At 38.7% G+C, this 21,368-nt stretch overlaps 1 protein-coding gene across 3 annotated transcripts in view; it reads left to right on the top strand.

Annotated features, from left to right (window-relative positions):
• Positions 1-21,368, top strand: part of UNC5C (unc-5 netrin receptor C) — a 437,884-nt gene that overhangs the window by 371,352 nt on the left and 45,164 nt on the right. For all 3 annotated transcript variants that reach the window (XM_066232951.1, XM_066232949.1, XM_066232950.1), the window contains 5 exons: positions 1,494-1,685; positions 2,363-2,707; positions 5,437-5,524; positions 15,084-15,252; positions 19,734-19,967. In XM_066232951.1, coding sequence (XP_066089048.1) covers positions 1,494-1,685; positions 2,363-2,707; positions 5,437-5,524; positions 15,084-15,252; positions 19,734-19,967 — 1,028 coding nt within the window. The remainder of the gene's footprint in view (positions 1-1,493; positions 1,686-2,362; positions 2,708-5,436; positions 5,525-15,083; positions 15,253-19,733; positions 19,968-21,368) is intronic.

The following is a 21,368-nucleotide window of genomic DNA, read 5'->3' on the forward strand; positions in this document are numbered from 1 at the left end:
GATAGGAAAGCAGATATTCCAGAAACTTTTGGAAGACAGTGGTTTAAAACAAAAAATATGAAAAATATTTATATAATCTTTCCACATACAATGCATTTAAACACAAAGTTCTACAAGAGACATAGTGACTTCAACGGGGAATTCCTTTATACTGTCAATGTGTCAAAGAAACCATGACATGATAGTGGAGGCACTTCTCTGAGCTTCTGCCAATTTAAATGAAGAGTCATTTCACCATATAAACCTTGTGGCTAGGAGTCTTAGGAAAAAGTAGTGGTTCCTCAGCTTTTAGGAGGTCATGAGACCTACAGATCTGAAAATTCTCCTCCCACATAATGAGTGTACATATGAAATTAAGCATAGAAAGGCTGTTGTTGACCACCTGACATACCTGTGTAATCACCTCTTTTAAAGTGAGCCAAGAAAGCTTCAGTTAACGTTGCTGATCATTTTTGTGGGCCACAGAAAACTGAAGGCAGAGATTTAAAGTTGTCCATGGGAAGATGTCAGGAATGGTTTACTTTTGTTTTGCTGTACTTACCACCTTTTGCAGTTGGATCAAAGCATGTTCTATGCCACCAAGCAACATGCAAAATTTACAGGAATTCTGTTCTCTCTTTACCCAGAAACAGCAGAAATAGCCCCCCTCCCATCTGACCACATACTGAATTGGTCAAATGCTTACTTACCTTCAGGGATAGTCTGACTTTTCTGTTCATTGAACCCGGCCTTTATCTTACTGAGTACACTATAGAGGGGTAATTTATCCCAGTAATGAGTAGCTCAAATGGAAGTCTTCAACAAGAGACCTTGAGAAGCTCAGGGTTCTGCGAGGTGATACTAAGTCTGTATAAAAGTCTGGTTAACCAGTGTTAACCTCTGCTCCTCAGATCTGAGTCTTCTAAAAGCACACCTTTCAGATTCAACATGTTTGCTCCTGATATTTGTTTTGCTTAGTGACACCGTTCCCCCACCTACCCATTCATTGATTTAGGGGAAAGTGAGAAGAGTACTATGGAAAGTAATTTTCTGACTTTGAGGCATACTAGGAAAATATTCTGGTTCAATAAATACACAGATTCAGAACATGCCAGATATTTCTAGCAGAGTGTTTATGTTTTTAAAGAACTATCAGGGAATTCAAAGCCACCTTACAAACTTTTCACCTGAAATTAATAATAAGCTTTTTTTGTCCTGTGGGTCAGGATGGTTTTAGCTCAAGTTTCTTTTGTTAACTCGCAATAAATGAGATTTGCTGCCCAAGTTTAGATAGATGGGTAGGGAGGATGGATCCAGAGTGAGAAAAGAAAAAAAAAAATCAGAGATAGTTTACCACTGAAAGGTCACAGTTGTTTTATGTAGCTTTTGGAATAGATTTGAAGTTAACATATAAAAAAGGCAATAACTGTCTGGAAAAAAATTATAGCAAGATGCATGTCTACTGTAGGAAATGTCTCTAACCAGTTGGTTCAATGTTTCCTTTTCCTGTCTAGCTGCTCCTGATTCAGATGACATTGCTCTGTATGTTGGCATTGTTATAGCTGTGATTGTTTGCCTGGCCATTTCTGTAGTTGTGGCCCTATTTGTGTATCGGAAGAATCATCGTGACTTTGAGTCTGATATTATTGACTCTTCGGCACTCAATGGAGGCTTTCAGCCTGTGAACATCAAGGCAGCAAGACAAGGTCAGTTGACATTGCACTTCACACCTACAACTTATGAAAATAAATAACCTCCCTGTGTAGCTTCAAAATCAGTGAAATCATCCTGTTCAGCAAGTCCATAAGCTCCATGAAAACAGGGGTTTTGGTCTGTTTTGTTAATAACTGTATTAACAGTATTTGAATTACAAGTTAGAGTTGACAAAGTGCATGAATCTTTTCTTTTAAATTCTCTAACAGGTTTCTCTGTCATACGTTATAAGTTTATTTGAAAAGAGTATATGGACTGGTTGGCTGATTCTTGAATCTCTCTTTTTTCTCTCTCTCTTTTGACAAAACATCTTGTATTTCTATGAATAGAGTGGTCTACAGATGAAACAAAATCCAGAATAGACAAGAGAAATTATTGCCTATAGATACCTAGTGGGGATCACTAAGAGTCTCACCTGTTGAAATAGCTAAGTATCTTCAGAGCAATGAGTATTCTTCAAGACAAAATATAGAACCTGTCTATTTGCAGCCAATAAAAAAATGGATCATAGCCATCTAATTGCTCTATTTTCAGCAAAACTTTAGAGTCTATACATCTCTAATATATGCTGAGTTTCCTTGCATTTGACTCAGAATGTATCAGGAGAGTGTCTAACATCAGTTGACTGAATGAAGAATTCAACTACCCTTCTTTTCTCTTTCTGATTAAGATCTCCTGGCGGTACCTCCAGACCTCACATCAGCTGCAGCCATGTATAGGGGACCTGTCTATGCCTTGCATGATGTCTCAGACAAAATCCCCATGACCAACTCTCCAATTCTGGATCCACTGCCTAACCTGAAAATCAAAGTGTACAACACTTCAGGTGCTGTCACCCCCCAAGATGACCTCTCTGAGTTTGCATCAAAGCTGTCCCCTCAGATGACGCAGTCCTTGTTGGAGAATGAGGCCCTCAATCTGAAGAATCAGAGTCTGGCCAGGCAGACTGATCCATCCTGTACTGCATTTGGCACCTTCAACTCTCTTGGGGGTCACCTTATTGTTCCCAATTCAGGTAATTCCTAAAGATATACATTGCAAAAAAAGAAGCTTTAAAACATATTTTTGTGCCCAGATCACTTTTTTTTCATTAAGCCTAAAAAGTTCAATGTAGCCTATCTAACCCAAATCTATTTTCAATGTAAATCTACATTACTTCAGACAAAATCAGCAAAACCATTCATCTTCCACCGATCAATTCTGAAAACACTTAACTCTCTAAATATTATACTAACAACTTCCTGCTGAGGTGTACTTTAGAGCTGTCATTGTCCTTATTTTTAACAGAGCTTCAGAAGGCACATCAAGCCAGAAGCTCTCACTGTTGTCATTACACTTTAAAAGGACAAGTTAATTAGAAAACATATCAGTTGGTTCAGCTCCAATTCACTATAGGAAGCCATACTTCAGAATGCTAATTTCTAGATGATCAGAGAACATCATAATACACATTAAATCTTTATTTATTAACTCCTTATTGCACAGTCTTTAGTCTCATGATTTTATAAGATACTCCTACTCCTGACATCGCTATCTAGAATCACAGTTTTATCATGTGTCATTTTGTGGTATTATTTAATTTTCAGTTTATTATTTAGCAGTAGTATTGGGTTTGGAACTGTGGGTCATAAGAGGGTTAATGGAGTTCTCTGTGAATAAACCTTAGCTCTTATGGACAATACTGAATATTTTGCAAATACAACAATAAGAAACAATTTTATTGATCTAAAGTTTTTGTGTAATATAAGAAAAGAATATATGTGTCGACAGCCAGAACCACTAGGTCCTCAGGTTTGAATATGAACTTGTCGTTAATTCCTCCTCTTATTCAACTCCCCATTTCAATGCCTTGGCAACTTTTTACCCTATATCTTTAAAAGTATATTTTAATAAATTGAAATACTTAATGGAATATTATTTTTCATTTTTCTATACATTTCACTTAGTTAGAATCATACAATATATAAATAAAATGCTTTTTTCACCTTTTTCTCATTAATTCTCATGCTCTTGTATGAACTTTAAAATCATGATTTTAAATATAAATTTGATAGCCTATAAAATGAATAGGTCAAAATATGCTCTATCATTCTTCATTATTTAAACATTATATTATTCACAAGATGGTTTTTAAAAATGATATTCACTGAATTCTACCTTTCCTTCCCATTTCTACACCTGTCACATTTTCATAGATTAATTATTATAAAGGCTTCGCAAGTGGAAAGGAGGGAACTAGCATATGTTAAATAACTTTCTGTGGACTAAGCAACAGTGATTTACATAGATTATTTTATATAATAGAGTAATAATAGTTAACTTAAAAGGTGTCAAGCCTTATTCTTGTTATTTTACATTCACAATTTTATTTCATCCCTATAATAAACACAGAGGTACATTTTATTGATCCCATTGAAAAAAGGAAAAACTCCGAGGCTTGGTAGCCTCTTGTGGTCTGCCTGCTTCCACTGTGTACCACAGTAAATCCTTTACTGCATGAAGGTGGCAGTCCACTCCCCACAGCTCCACCACTCTCACGTGGCTCACCTTCTCCGGAAAGCCAAGACTCAGCATGCTCAACCAGTTATACAGAGGCCTTTGAATAACTACTTCACTTCTCCTTAACTCTCCATTCTTTATTCTTGAGACTTTCCAACGTGATCAGGCAAGTTTTCTTACTGCCCTATGTTCATTTGGTATACTACATTTCCTTGATAATTAAATTATCTTCAAAGATAAGGGCCCTATCTTTTCATTCTTGGCATTCACAACAGTGCCAAACACTGACTCAAAACCGTGCTCCATAAATTTTAATTGATTTGAAATAATCTACACCTATTGGAATAAAATCATGAAGCCAAGTATCTTCCTGTTGCTGCCCACCCTGAATTACTCTTTGTGGTGACGCTGCACTGGCACAGGCCAGTGATTCTTACAGAGTGGTTCACAGATCACCATCATTGGCATCACCTGGCAACTTGTTAGAGCTGCAGACATTTATAGTTTTGTTAGAACTATAAAACCAGAAACTCTGGGGGTAGGGATCCAGTAATCTCTGTTTTAGCAAATCCTCCAGGTGATTCTGATGCAAGCTCCAGTGGCCACCCACTGCTCCAGGTAGTTAATTAGAACAGAGGTCAATCCAATAGTCCTGCAAAGTGGCACTAATGAGCAACTAAGTAAAAAACCTGCTTGATGGGCATAACTACACCTAGCAAGTACTGTTCACTCTCTCGAGCTATGTGTGATAAAAACCGTTTTTATCAGTTATTATTCTGTTACGAAGAAACACTGAAGCTGACCAGATATTTCAGAAATCAACGTTTTTTGATATTGCTGATGTTAGTATTTCTCTGACTTTTAATCTTGTGGGGATTTTTCTTTTTATAATAATGCATCATTACAGCTGTTTGAAATTTTAAGAGCAGTTGTTGGTCTTCCCCTTCTTTTACAAGGAAAACAACAGTGGAACCATCTGTCTATTCCTTGAATAGAACAAGAGTTTAAAAAATTACATCACTTCTTTAATTCCTTGGCAGTTCAGAGGGAGCTGTAGTGACAAAGGAGGCCAATAAGGAAGGAAACCAGAGCAGTTGTGAATATTTACATGTCTTTAGAGTGAAAGCAGACATGTGGCTACATGGCCACAGAATCTCATTCCCTTTCTCTCATTTCAGAGGCATTCTGTGAAGTTCCATTTGACTCATAGGACTGACGCGACTTCTGTTCTCTTTTGCTCTTCAGGAGTAAGCTTGCTGATTCCCGCTGGGGCCATTCCCCAAGGGAGAGTCTACGAAATGTATGTGACTGTACACAGGAAAGAAAACATGAGGTAAATACGCTTTTTCTGCTGCACTTCACTTTACCAGTGTCTACTTGTAAGAGAATTGTACAATAGAAATAATATACCCAACATGTTTTTGTATTGAATGCCCTGCCTTAGGCATACCCTTGTGTTCCTAGACCTATAAAAGGTCAGTTTTTACTTCCCTTTATGTCAAAGGCTGAAGACACTTCTGCAGATCTTGAGTATGGACAGAGAAGGCCAGAGATCTCTTCCCATGTGGATATGTGGACATATGAGCTGAAAAAATGGCCATAAGCATGATCCGCAGATTGTCCAGAGAGACAAAGAAATATGACCCTTTGATTGTCCAGAGAGATTTGTGGGCAGACACAGAGACATCAGCTTCTTGTGGCCTGGCTTAAGAATCTAACTTTTTCCTGTTATAGAAATGAAGGTCACAAAGAATAAGATGAACCCCAACTCCTGACCTGCCACGCCCACCTCAGCCTAGCATTTTATTCTAACTTGCAGATACTTCTTTTTGTGACTCTGTCTAATAAGCATTACCAACATCCTTCTAATGTTCATCACCTATAAATTCATGCTGGGCCTTTCTCAATGGAGCTAGGGTTGATTAAAACTAGATTAACTCAAAAAGTTCTATTTTGAATGTGTCATTATCATAAAGATGAAGTTATTTTAAGTGAAAATAGCAAGAGGTGTTTAAAAGCCCCAAATTCAATTTCCAGGCTGACCTCCAACAAATTATACATGGTATTTCTTTCTTAGTTCCCACTAAGTGGGAACAAAGAAAGTGCATGTGTTCAGTAGTGCTTTAGAGGCCTGGCTGATTAATGAATACTTCTGAGGTACAGAGATCTTAAAATAAAAAATGTTGAAATCATGATCCTTACATGTAATTTTTTCTGCTTTTTCCAAGGGGAATGGTATCAGCTCTTTAGTCTTAAACTCCGCATACAAATCATCAGTGACAACATAGAGTTAGGTTATCATTATAACGCATTATACCTTTTCCATCCCTTCTTTTGTCCTAAGAAAAACATCCATTTTTAGTCTTGTTCAGTATCCAGAAAGCTATTTTATTATGCTTGAGGTGGAAATATTGATATTTATAATCTGTAGGACCCAGAACATTCTTTCCTCAGGTGGTGAGGCTACATAAACACTAGCCTGTCAAAGAAAATAATAAAATGCCTTGAGCATTACTCATGCCTTAAATTTGAGCAACAGAAAATCACTAAAAGGCTTGTATTTACTCACATCAAATATTCATTTTTTCATTCCCAATGCAAAGCAACATTCATGGGCCCTCAGAGCCCTTCTTTTGCAGCAGCAGATACGGAGATTAGCAAACTCCAAGATCCCTTTATATTGTTTTATTTTCTCTCTTGTCCAGACTCAGGGTTAGCACTAAGTACTTCCATCTCTGAAGGCCGTGCCAACATGGATATTTTGTTTAAACAGGAATGAGTACTGGCCAGTGCTTTACGCTGAGAAGCAGTGAGGTGGTCATGTTTTCTTACTTTCCATGTGATCAGTGATATCTTTAGCTGGAGATCCAGCCAGAAGGGGCTGCTGCAGGGCCGTGCTGACCCTGAAAGATGTGTGCACTCCCCTGCCAGCCACAGCTTTCCTCCTCACTGTCTAGTCGGCATCTGACCAGGATAATTGTACGTTTCAGATGAAAGAAAGAGAAAACATAAAATTGATAAAGCTAGACACTTCTGCTTTTAGATTCCTCTGCCTTTTACTCTATAGAAAAGGAGACAAAATCCTGCTTTGCCATACCTACCACCTGAAGTTAAGGAATTATTCTATTGAATTCAGTGTGCATCAGAGAAGTTCTGTTTATCAAAAGGAAGCTATAGAAAACTCAAGATCTCAAAAGAAAATAGAAAGAAGGAACAAACACAAAAGGATAACTGTCTTAAATGAATGAGAAAGTGCCTCTCTTCGCTAATTTTCTGTTGTGAACCAGATAGGTTTCTTTCTCTTGTCAAAACGCAATGACAAGTGTGTGTTTTAGGATATAGACATAGTCCTAAAACATAACAAGCATAGCTACCATTTATTCAGTATACTTTTGATTTCACTGATTCCTCCCTACTACTCTGCAAGGTAGGATGACTTCCACTTTAAAGATGAAGAAAACGAAGCTCAGGGAAATGACGTCATAGAGCCAAGGTTTCACACACAAACTCAGGGCTGGGTGAGACCAAATTCACACAGGGTTATCTCACGGCAAAGCTCTCCCACCAGCTCTCACAGGCCGTCCGTCTCCCATCTCACCGGGACACAAGCTAGCCTCAGCCTTTTCATTCTAGTGCATTCTGGAACACAGTTTCTTCCTATTGCTCACTGAAGACCCTTCTGTCCTCACATGATGTGAGAAAGAACTTCTTGCAGAGAAGACACAGTGAGGACATCAGGAGGTGTAAATGTCACTTGAAGGCATTAATGGGACAATTCTGATTATTTTTCTCCATTTTCCTCTCTCCGTTTCCCTTGATTGAGTCCAGAACTGGGTGTTGTTCCAGCTGGATAGGATCCAGCTGGTCATCTGTTGATGTGAACTGTCCAAAAGGAGGCATGAACTTAATTACATGTGGCATAGTGAATGTGACAAGAGGAGCCTTGTCATTACCGACTGTGCTTGAAGAGAAAGCACGGAATGGCAGATGAGCAGCTCAAATGAGCTGCGGAGACAGGGCATACTGTCTCTGACCCAGAGGGAGCCGAGCGGCGAGACCATGACGCGACTCCCACCTCCCCGGCTTGGCACAGCTCTGCAAAGGCTGCACAGCCTCCGCTTCCCCCCCGTGGAGACCATTTCCACGACTTATGACACTCACATGGGCCTTTTTGCCTGGTTCCCAGTAGCAGTTTAGAAAATGTGGGCCTCACCCAGCCTGAAATTTTATGCAGTGCCATTGCTTATTGAAAAACAATTTGAATTGATGATGTGAATGTTAATTTTACCATTCTCTATATTCTGTAGTTACCTAGCTGTTTTCTCTAAAGACCAAAAAAATCAGTTTCGACATTTCAAATACAAAGGCAAATGGAATCTTTTTTATAAACTGCGGGGTAGGGGAGGGGAGCGTTGATGTCTTTGAGCAGCCATGTGATACCGAAATAGCAGTGCTTTTTAAAGGTTGACCTGGTGACGGGCTGTGGGAGGAAACAGAAGGCCTGCCCTGAAGGCTGGGCGCCTGGTTGGGCTGGAGCAATAATCCAGATGTGAGGGGACAGGGGACAGAGCCAGGCTCGAGCCCTTAGAATGGAAAGTGAAATATATTCCAGAACAAAGGTATTTCCTAACTGATTAGATGTGACGCAAAGCACAAAAAATATATGCTTGGGTACCGAGCCTTGGGCACTGTGAGAGTTGTGAGAGCAATGGAAGAGGTCTGACAGGACAAATCCTGAGTTAAATGAGTGAGTGTGCATGAGTGGGGTTACGGGATTCATACAGATGGGAAGTCACCAGTGAGCGGGTCCTCCAGGGAGAAGGTGCGGAAACAGAAGGAAGAGATGTGGGGAACAAACTTGGGGAAATGTTCCTGTTTACAGTTTGGGTGTGATGAGCTAAACTAAATAGAACATGAAAGGATAAGGCAGATAAAGAATTAGCATTATGCATAATGTTTAACGTATAGTGGCCCCTCGAATAAATATTTTAAATGCAAGAATGAATGTAAGTGCGAACAGGAAAAAAATCAAAAGTCAAGAGAGTTTCAAGATGGAAGAAGTGGTTGACAGAGTTGTCATTAAAATGAAAATGTAAAGAAAGAATAATAATAAAAATATGTTGGATGTGTCAACTCAGGACATTGATGGTCTTTGGGTATTTCCTTTTTAAGGATGAAATCCCAACAAGAAGAGTTTAGGTGTAAGTTAGTAGTGAGGCAAATAAAACTGTCATATATACCAGTATTTACTGAATATAAATAATAATGTGTTAAGATAGTAGAACAAAAATCTTTTTTGTAGGTGATTATATAGTTGAAAGTTTTAATTTATTTTAACATGTTGTTTGGAACTTTGTAAACTGTAGTTGACATTATTATTTCTTAGTAAAACACAGAGTATTCTTTTTTTAAGTGGCACCCTAAGTTCCCCCTTTGAAGAAACGGCTATGCAGAGACTAGAGGTAGGAGGTAAGGGAGACACGGCCAGGTATATTTCTATCTTATTCTCTTACTTTTCTCTGCAGTCTTTCTTTATTGAAATCCTACTTGTAAAGATATTATTCAAGGTGATTTGTGAAAACACAGTCTTTTCAACAAGAGAAAAAATTTTTAAATAAGTGGATGGAAAAAGGGAAAAATAAGATTAGAAAAGATAAGAAAAAGTCAGGTGTCAGCAGATAGAGTATAAAATATTTGGTCTAATTACCAGCATATTTTCTGATAAAAGGTTATGAATTTACTATTTTGAAGCTTTTTAGAGGGGAGCGTGGTAACTTACAAAATCCACGTGTCCGTGAGGAAACAGTATTCCCGGAAGAAGCTCAATGATTCCTCTTGTGGTTCCACATGAAAAAGACATTTTGTTAATACAATGAAGAACATGTTAAAATAAAAACAGCAGTGAGTTTCTCAGGGCTGCTTCTGTTAGTGTCCTTCAACGGAAGTAGACGGTATAAAGTCCAGTGTAAATTAAGTGAAACAATTACACAGGATTCAGTAATTCAGTCCAGGGCACCATACTTAGTTGTTCTGTCTTAACCTAGGGACAGATTTTGGCCCGTCTAGGGAAATGGTGGCATGTCCTTTAGCACAACAGCCATAAATATTCTTTTTTGCTGAATTGAGCTTTTGATAGCAATTGAGTTTGATATTCCCTGCCAGATACGGAGTGTAAATATTTCAGGTTGCCAGTTCTATGGGAAACCATGTGCTTTAACAGGCAGCTGAGCCTAGGGTGGGTTGTCATCCTGAGGGATCTGACAGAAGTCGTGTGTTAATAGAAGGCATCTCGGCTCCACACGGAGGTAGATGGAGACGGCTTCTTCTTTTTAATAAGCTGTTCTGAACCAGCTCCAGCAAACACACACAAAATTTTTTTTTCTCAAAGCCCTAAACCCCGATAAGCAACTCAAAATACACCATTATGTGAAAAAAGCCAAATGATTATGTTTGAATTCTAGCTATGCCTGTGACTAGCTGTGTGGCCTTAGGCAAGCGTGTTAGTATCTCCAGGTTTCAGTTTCTTCTTCTGGAAAATAAGGTAACATAAATACTTACCCTATCTACCTTACAGGTGTGCCGTGAGCCGCAAAAGCAATTGCTTTTGTGAAAGTTTTGTAAATTATGCACTTCTGTGTAGGAGATTTTCTCCTCACTGATAAGAGCAAGCCAAGGATGAGAAAATCTCTCTGACAGGAAATGAAAACTCCTGTCTGAGAGCATTTACCATGGTATTATTGTCGCTGGACTTTGAAAAGCCTTTAAATTTTTTAATCAGTGTTCAGAGCTGAATTTCTACATAATTGCTGCTTCTGCAGCTAATTTTTGCTTTGCATTCATTTCCATATCATCTACAATTAATATTTACACAATGTTTGCTTAAAAAGCTAAGGTAACTTGAGATATAGATGTATCAAACCCTTCTCTGCAAACACGTGAATCGGACTTGTTTATATGTATTTTCTACTATTTTTGTTTAATGGATTTTAATACCTTCTCTTTATATAAATAAAATGTGAATTTAAACACTCTGACCTTTGGTAAATTTTAACTTTCTGGACCTACATAACTTCTTCCTTAAGTATTTGTAAGTATTTCCTATTTCCTCTTGAAAACTCTGAAAGATTTTGACCATTATTTCTTTGTTTCTTCACTCCCTGTTATGAATTTCACTTCACCGCTTTTCTATTCATGACATTCTTGCACCTCACTGGGTTAATAAATTCTTTTGACACCTACTGCCCCTTCCTCTTCATGCTCTCCCTCCTTCAAGAATGGCGCCCATCAATATTGCATGCCAGGGGTGTGCTCGGAGCTCCCAGGTCTGACAGCTCCCTGGTCCAGCAGGGAGTCTTCTCCCTTCTGTTGCAGCTCAGCGAGGAGAAGGACCCCTCCTCCTTCTGCCTCAAGCACCGGCTGCTGCCAGCAGACTGAGAGACAGATGTTTCCAATCCCCCATTGTACTGCAAGGACCACTTGAAATGGTTTCCACTTTAGTTTCCTTCCTTAAAAGTTTAATGCTCCATAGACACAGACAACAGTGTGGTGATTACAGGAGGGAAAGAGGGGTGGGAGGAGATAGAATAAGGTATGGGGCGGGATCAATAGTGACGGAAGGAAACTTGACTTGGAGTGGTGAACACACTGCGGTATACAAAGGGTGTATTATAGAATTGTACACCTGAGACCTATACAGTGTCACCCCAATAAATTCAGTTTAAAAAAATTCAATGACATAAAATATATTTTAAAAACGTTTAATGCTCAAGTATACTTTTAACTAAAATAAAAGAGTACTGCACAGGAAAATTCAATCACTGTTTCATCGTACCACTGCTACCACCACCCCACTACAGGAGAAATATAATTCAAATACTCAGGGCAGATAGTGTAAAATAACCATGACACGGTGAAAGTAAAACTTCACTCATGACCTGAGACCATGAATTTCAGACTGAAAGGAAGGAGGAAAACCTGGGTTAAGAGGAAGTGGAAATGAGGGGGCCGAGAGGGTAGTAGTGTGTTCTGAAGATCTCAAGTATAAGTCTATTTTCAAGTACCTTGATATCTTTAGGTTTAATAAAACTTGTTGTTCAGTGAGAATGGAGATAAGATTAAAAGACGAAAAGGAGTCAAAGATTGTTTTGATTTTCTAAATAGAAGGGAGGGAAAGCTGTAGGTTGGTGAAATTGTAGTAAATTTTTAGAATCAGTGAGGAAATAGCCAAGTTTTATCAAAGGGAAAATATGCCAAATTTTAATTGAGTCCTCATAAATAATAATAATAATTGTCAAGAACTAGGGAATCTATAAGACTTAACCTTACCCAGGTGCTACCAAGTTGGCTGCCAGTTCTATAGATGCTGATAGATGGCACTAGAATCCTGGTCAGGGACAGAGTACAGTTATTACAGCAGTAGCACTATCCAGACTATTATCAGTTCTCTCCCAGTTTCCTGAGCCCCAGTTATGAAAGAGTGATGCCAACGGGGTCAGAGAACATCTACACACTCAGTGATTGCATTTCAAGACCCTGGCTTAGAGGAACTTGAGTCCTTTATAATGGGAAGTAGACATGTCTGGCATATGCTCCAGAGGTAAGCGCTACCTTTATCTTCCAAGGTGTGTGCTATGCAATTGCCTTGAAGAGATAGGGACGTGCAGAAAACATGAATGTTCCATGGAGAATTGTCTTCCAACAGTACTTTTAAAATAGTAACAACTTCTGTCATTGAGTGTTAAATGAGGCCATAGATAAAAGCTAACTTCTAGGGTATGTAATATTTAACATATAAACATAGGTAAAGAGTAGAAAAAAATCCACTTCAAGTGGCTACTGCTTTTATATATAAAAGAATTTAATGTGTCCTTTGCAATATCCATGTGAATAAAATGGAAAGATGTGAACTAGACAATGTACATTGTAATGGATTTATATTTGGCTGACATAAATAACTCAAATATTGATGTCAGACTGGAGATATGTTTCAAGTGGTGTCCTTGAAAAGGTCTCTGTCTTTGCCCTATTCTTGTATTACAATGTTATCAGTGATTGGAATGAGAACATAAATGGCAGGCGTATCATATTTAGAGGATAAAAGACTGGATGAGACAGCCAGTATTTGGAGGCAATACATAGCATTCAGAAATAGATGTCCTGAAAATTTCCCTGAAATTATTAAATTGAAATGAAGTATCTAAATAGAAATTTATGCACATTGGTTCAAAAGCCATCATCATGGCAACTACATAACTATAGAGACTTAGCCCAAGAGCCTTTCATATTAGAAATACATAGAGTGGTTAGTTTAACAAATTACTTATCCTTCTTGGGCTTTATTGCCTCATTTTATAAAGGAGATGCTTAGCCATATTATCTCCATCTTCTTATCTAATTTGAACTTGCTAAATAATATTTATAAATAATTACTTGATTGAAAATAATGTAAGTCAACGATTTTGTGAGGCATTGATAAAACTACATATTCCAAATCAAAGAAAATAATAGTCTGCCTGCACTGTTTACTGGAGCATTACTTTCATTTCAATATGCCTCACTTCAGTGAAGACATGGAAACACTGACAGACATCTATATGAAAGTGAAGAAAAAAATATAGGGAGAGACCTGTAAACCATAATTCTCTAGTTGAAATTTAAGGAGTTGGAGAATTGAGAGGATATTTGGACTGAAACACAGAAGACTTTTTAGAGACATAATAACAATTTCTAAGTATTTGAAAGGCTTTCCTGCCAAAATGGAGAGAAAGCAGGACAAGATATGTATAGAGAAGTGTCAGTGTCAGGAAGGAAGATTGTGTTCATTCTAAGTAAGAATATGTTGTAAATTTGAGTTGATAGTCAAGGAGGTGGATTGAGCAGTAGTGGACTATATAATTCTGGATGTGTCAAAAGCACTAACCACGTGTCAGCATAGTGTAGAGAGGCTCCTACTATGGACAGAAGGTGGTACTTGTTGGCTCCCAAGGGATATCCCTCCTCTAAAATTCTATGAGTCAATTATTTCTTAAGCCACATTATCTAAACTACAGAGTAGTTTTGAGGACTGTTGTTGAAAACGCATTGGTTTTAGTCCCAAACCTAACACTGTTAGTTGTGAGACTTTGGGCAATCCACTCAACACCTTGGGACTACTTCTTCACATACGAACTGATTACTTTGGTTTGTTTATCTGTTAATTTGTTGATTACAATCTTGTTAGGGAAAATTTTAAGTCAATTTAAAAAACATAAACATGTGAAATAAAGATTTTGGATCTTTAAGGTTCTTTCCATTCATACTCTCATAGTATCAAGTATACAAGAAAAGTTATTTCATTTTAAATTGCTATAGAAATGCAATTCTATATTCTGTCTGGTCACTTTCAAAAGAATACATTTATTATACTAGTCTGAATTGTTCCTGAAAGTTATTTCAAAGAAGTTTAGCTCTGGGGTATCCTTATTCTGAAGTGATTTTTTTAAAGTGTTTTTTAAGTCAGGTCCCCAAAACACAAAAGTACTTAAAACCCTGTGAGACCAATGGCAAGTGTTCTCAGAAAACGTGGTTATGTAACCTCATAAGGACCCTGTCTCTTCTTATTCCATCCTGAAATTATCTCTATGTGAATTCAGAGGACATCACCAAAGGCATACTTGTATCTGAGGGAAGGGAAACAGGGAAAGCTGGCAGACAAACTGTTATCATAAAGACCTCCAGTCATAAAAAGTCTTAGTATAAGTAGCATGTCTTCCAAGCTGGTTCCGTTACCCCCATTTCTCCCTTAAAAAACTCCAAAAGGAAACTATTTGTTCAATTTTAGATATAAAATCTCAAAGAGTTCATACACATAAATACTACAGAAATGTCACTGATGTTGTTCTCTGTTCTCCTAGGCCACCCATGGAAGACACTCAGACCCTCTTGACCCCTGTGGTGAGCTGTGGGCCTCCTGGAGCCCTGCTGACGCGCCCAGTCATCCTCACGATGCATCACTGCGCAGAGCCCAGTACCGAGGACTGGAAAATACAGCTCAAGAACCAGGCAGCACAGGGACAGTGGGAGGTGAGCTTCTGTGGGATAAAGAAGAGATGGGAGCAGTCCCTGCAGATAAACAGGAGAAATAATGAGAAGGTTTTTATTTTTAAAGCAAAACGTGGATGAAATTTTTATCTTACTCTTAAAAGTAAGAGAGGGAAGGTAGGAACAAAGAGAGGAGAGAAAGAGGAAGAGAGGCAAGAAGGGATAAGGACAGAGACAGGAAGTTTACTGAAATGCTTTATCTGTTGACAGACATAGAAAATGATGGTCAAGCATGAGCTAACTCATAGGGAAAGTGCATTTAGGAGTCTTACATGAGTCCATTTTGTAATATACATACTATATTTTGGGAAGGGAAATATATATATATATATACACACACACACACACTGTATATATAATTATATCTAATATATATAAATGTTAAATTTGCAGGTAGAGAAACATTGCATTTGGGTCAGAAAATTTCTTTTCTGGGTTAGACACTTTCTTGCAAACAAGTCCCAGGGATCTATCTAGTTCCTCTGAACCTAACCTGGGAAAACAAAAACAGTCTTCTAAGCTCCACCAGAATGAAGAACACTTATGGCATCTTGACTCTTTATGGCTGTTGTCATCATAACATCTTAAGGACAGTGGCTTTGCAAATCTTGTTCTTGACATCAGAACCCTTTAGTGCAAAAGGATTTGTTATGTTTATCAAGAAGATTTTAGCCTGACCAGGTGGTGGCGCATTGGATAGAGCGTCAGGCTGGGATGTGGAGGACCCAGGTTGGAGACCCCGAGGTAGCCAGCTTGAGTGCAGGCTCATCTGGTTTGAGCAGGGCTCACCAGCTTGGACCCAAGGTCGCTGGCTCGAGCAAGGGGTTACTTGGTCTGCTGAAGGCCTGTGTCAAGGCACATATGAGAAAGCAATCAATGAACAACTAAGGTGTCACAACAAAAAACTGATGATTGATGCTTCTCATCTCTCTCCATTCCTGTCTGTCCCTATCTATCCCTCTCTCTGACTCTCTCTCTGTCTCTATAAAAAAGAAAGATTTTATACCCAATACCTTTTGAAAAGTTTGTATATTTCCATTGTTATCCCTTGAATAAACGGTATCTATTGTTTAAATAAAAATAGTCATGTAAAAGATACAATTTAGATTATTCTTATTCTCAGGAAGGCATATGTCAGGAATATGTTTATCAAAAACATAGCAGGCCCTGGCCGCTTGACTCTGCAGTAGGGTATCAGACCAATGTGTGGAAGTCCCAGGTTCGATTCCTGGCCAGGGCACACAAGAGAAGCACCCATGTACTTCTCCACCCTTCCCTCTCTTTTCTATCTCTTTCTTCCCCTCCTGCAGCCAAGCCTTCATTGGAGCAAAGTTGGCCCGGGCACTGCAGATGGCTCCATGGCCTCTGACTCAGGTGCTAGAATGGCTCCAGTTGCAACAGAGCAACAGCCCAAATGGGCAGAGCATTGCCCCCTAGTGGGCATGTCGGGTCCTGACAGGCATATGTGGGAGTCTGTCTGCCTTCAGAAAAATACTAAAAAAAATGGTTAGAAAAAGCAAATAATTTTAAAAGCTACTTCTGTATTTTTGCATAAACATGACAAAGACAAGTATCCACTCTATATACTATATATTGTATATTTTGTGATTGCATATCATATGTTTCTTTTAGGAAATAAATTTTTGAAAAGTAATACATAAATATTCAACACCCTTATATTTTAGGAAAAAGTAGTATTAGAGTTAAAAGAGCAGCATGGCATCCCTGAGATGTCCTGAAATTTCCTCCTATGCACATGTTCTTCTTTTAGCCATATGAGGAGAACACCCCTTGCCTGAAGAACTCAAGTCCAGGATTGAAGTCTAGGGATATACTTCATCTTAAGACCAGACTTAACCAAATCTAACCTCAATTCCATTAAACTTTAAGTGACTTATCTCAAAAACACCCCAAAGTCTTAGTCTCAGGTAACCCCAAAGTGTTTGCACAATTCTCTGCCTAATATCCTAAAATTCTCTCTATATCTGGGTAGTCTGAATAATAACAATTCATCAATAATAATTATTAAAAAAAAGAATGAGATTAGAAGAGCCGAGAGGACAATCGTTATGAAAACACTCAGACTTGTGACAGTGTCTCTTTATTCTTGACCGTATCTTCCCAGAGGCTTTCTGGAACTAGATATTGCTTGGGGCTGCAATAAACCTGGCGGTGCTGAGCTTCCATCCCTTCTTTCCGGTTCAGTTTGAGCTTCATCTTAGGGTACAGGTTCAGTAGAAGAAATGATTTTACAGATGCTATGAAAACAGAGCTGAGAGGATGATGCCAGGCTTAATTAATAAAAAAATCACCTAAGGGGATTACTTTCTTTTATACCTTTATCCAGCCCAGTGGTGGGTTCGCACCGGTTCGGCAGAATCGATACCTAATATTTTGTTGAGTTCGGCGAACTGGTTGTTGAAATGTCAACAGTAATCAGGGTTCTCTCTAAGGTGAGCACCTGGGCAGCTGCTGGATGAGGAAATTACAAAGTTACATTCCTTACTCTTTTTTAATGTTCATCTGTGCAACAGTGTATTCTAAGCACCCAGAGTAATGTTCATTCTGGTCCATAGGTGAAAAAAGTTTGACAGAACTATGCTTGTAATATTTAGTTATTCGTTTAATGAAAGTCATTATTCCTTTGACGAAATACTACATTTTAATTCCCTCGTGTTTGTTATTTCAGTAGAAAGTGAAGGTGCCAATTAAGAAGCAATATGGAAATATCTTAAATAACAGTTTTATTGTTTTTTGGTCAGGTATTATTTAACATTTTTTATTAATATTTGAAAACTCTCATAACGTAATCTAGTTTTTTATACCTGTATTATTGTTCTTATTTAAGTATTAAATGCATGAAATAATAAACTACCTTTCGGTATATCATTTTTTTCTGTTTTTTTATTTTATTTTATTTATTCATTTTTAGAGAGGAGAGAGAGAGGGAGAGAGAGAAATAGAGAGAGAGAAGGGGGGAGGAGCTAGAAGCATCAACTCCCATATGCGCCTTGACCAGGCAAGCCCAGGGTTTCGAACCAGCGACCTCAGCATTTCCAGGTCGACACTTTATCCACTGCGCCACTACAGGTCAGGCCTCGGTATATCATTTTTTTATACTTAAAACGGTCACTAGGGCAGAAAGCCGGTTGTTAAATTATTTGAATCCCACCACTGGTCCAGCCCCAGGAACTTAGTTTATGATGAAGCACTCATTCTTTTTTTTTTTTGAACATAAAACCATTTACTCACCGCAAGCCACGCGTACTGAGTTACAGTGGAAAACAAAGTAAATACAGTTCCTGCCTCTGTTGAGGTAAAGTAGCCTAATGCAGAGGGTGAGTCGGGCCTGCATATTCATTTTATTTCTCCCACATGAAATTTCATTTTACATTTGAAGTAATTAAAAGTAGGAAGATTTCACATAAAAAATCTGAACTTCCAGCTTGTCTTGAAAAATTAAAGGCCGTGTGCTCATCGAGCCTGCATTTCTGTTAAGCTGCAATGAGCTGATGCCAAGTGGAAACTGAGCTCTTTAGACAGGCTTGTGCTCCACTTTACCACAGTCTCCACCACTCCTTATTGTCTCTTGCCTGTCCTGCTTCACACACACTTATTACTTGGATGCCCTGGGAAGCATGTGGAATTGTGACCCTTGGATTCTATGCTTAGGCTTTCAGATGATTTCTTCTGCAGCCTGAGTCATTTGGATAAATCAAAATCTGGTTGAGTTAGTAACTATTTTCACAAAATTCCGCACTTCCACTTAGTTTTATTTCTTGCTAAATATTTAAAAAATCTAAAGTGATAGGCTACTTAAAGGCCTGCATGAAAAATAACAGTAACAACAGTGAAACTTGTCTTAAAGGCATGGAATTTGCTACATAGTTTGCTTTCTGTAGAGTCCAGCAACCCAGATCATTGGGGAAAAATAGGATATTGCTTTAGAAAGGAATTGGTGGGTAAGTCTAGAAGAACATAGTAGAATGGTATTGCATAATTTATTAATTTGTCTTATTTCTTTCAAATCATTAGATTTGTAAGGGAGAAAACCTACTATGCTATAATAACATTAAAATAAGATAGTATTTTTGGTTTCAATAAGAAATTTAGAGATTAAAACATGAAATTCTCATAAATAGATAATAAACCTAAGTACACTAAAGTTAAAAGGATAATTCATGAATCTGAATGAAATTTTATGTAGATTTCAGTAATGTGGATTCTCAGAAGATCAAAACATGTTAAGTAAATAACAACTAAATAAAAATAAGCAGTAAGGGAGATCATGATGAAAGATGGAAATGAAGGTATAATAAAGCCTGAGGGGAAAAAAAAGAGCAGGAAAAGTAATAACCAAAACTCAAGAAAAGAGGTCCTGCTTTATCCACTGCCATTGGTCACTGTCACGGCTGCCAGCAGGATCTCAGGAGCTCAAGCAGGCCCCCTCTCTTGCCCCACAGGACGTGGTTGTGGTGGGAGAGGAGAACTTCACTACCCCCTGCTACATTCAGCTGGACGCGGAGGCCTGCCACGTCCTCACGGAGAGCCTCAGCACCTACGCTCTGGTTGGCCAGTCCACCACCAAAACGGCCGCCAAGCGCCTGAAGCTGGCCATCTTTGGGCCGCTCTGCTGCTCATCCCTAGAGTACAGTGTTCGAGTCTATTGTCTGGATGACACCCAAGATGCCTTGAAGGTAAGTGGATCCTGTCTGACTCACCCTTTATACCTTCACCCAAAGCCAGGTGTGGTGTGACTGCACACACCTAGAGAAAATGTGTCTGAGTAAATGTGCTCCAGTGCATGAACACAAGTGTTTGGCCCCAAAAGATGCATTAAAAAAAAAAAGAAGACATTTCTCTGAGGCCATGCTGATAAATGAGCTATTTCCATTATGCTGATTTTTCCCAAGGGCTACTTTTGTTTACCTTTCTTGATTTCCTTTAATGAAAAATTTAGAAGGGAAAATTTGGCAATGAGATCCGTGGCTGGTAAGTAATCTGCTTCCGTGTTTATCTCAGCTGTGTTCTTCCTATAAAAGGAATTGGCGCAATTGCTCACACTGTATGTTCCTCTTGTGTGCTACTGCATTTATATGCTTTCCCATTCTTTTTATGAGGACTGCAAGGAAGAGGGGGAGCATTTGACAACAGGCTGCTGCTTTGCAGAATAAATGAGCTTAATTCCTGCTGCTATTATTGCAATTCATTTTATCACATTTGAAGCTTCTTTAAAGGGTATTATAAGTGCCTTTGAAGAAGCAAGCTAGATGGAAGAATAAAAGAAGTATGCCAAGGACTAGGAGACAAGTCAGAGTGTGATAGATGCTACAGATGAATGCAAAGTTCTTTGGGAAGAGAGAGGGAGGCTTCATGTTATTTTACGGAAATCTGAGAAAAAGCTAACATTTGATATTGGCCCGAATTGAAAAATGGTTTGACTAGTAATAATGAGAAAAAATAAATGATTTCTAGGTGAAGGGAACAGCATGAAGAAACACAGAGGGAACAGTAAATACAGACTCTATTCGGGCAAGTTAAAATGATAGATGAGAGTTTTATTAGTATGAACCTTGACTGCCAGATAGAGGAGATGAGATACAGTTTCTTGAGTTAATGGAGAGTTACTGAAGAGATTTAAACAAGAGAAAAAGTCTGAAGTCAGTGGAAAGAGTCAAGTTAAGAAGAAAAGCACGGCAGACCCAGGGTGATGACAGAAGTATGACCAGAAGAGAGTAGGTATGAAAGGTCTTGTTCAACCTGCTCTGCAGGACCTGGTGACTAAACCTGAATGAGTGGAGCAAAAGATCAAGTCAGCTTCAAGTAACAGTAGCAAACACAGGGTGCAGGTAGGGTTTTATTGTTTTTTTGTGTGTGTATTTTTCTGAAGTTGGAAACGGAGAGGCAGTCAGACAGACTCCCACATGCACCCAACCGGGACCCACCCAGCATGCCCACCAGGGGGCGATGCTCCGCCCATCTGGTCTGTTGCTCTGTTGCAACCAGAGCCACTCTAGCACCTGAGGCAGAGGCCACGGAGCCATCCTCAGCGCCCGGGCCAACTTTGCTCCAATGGAGCCTTGGCTGCGGGAGGGGAA

Source organism: Saccopteryx bilineata, chromosome 5 (genome assembly GCF_036850765.1).
Source record: "Saccopteryx bilineata isolate mSacBil1 chromosome 5, mSacBil1_pri_phased_curated, whole genome shotgun sequence".
NCBI classification, from domain to species: Eukaryota; Metazoa; Chordata; class Mammalia; order Chiroptera; family Emballonuridae; genus Saccopteryx; species Saccopteryx bilineata.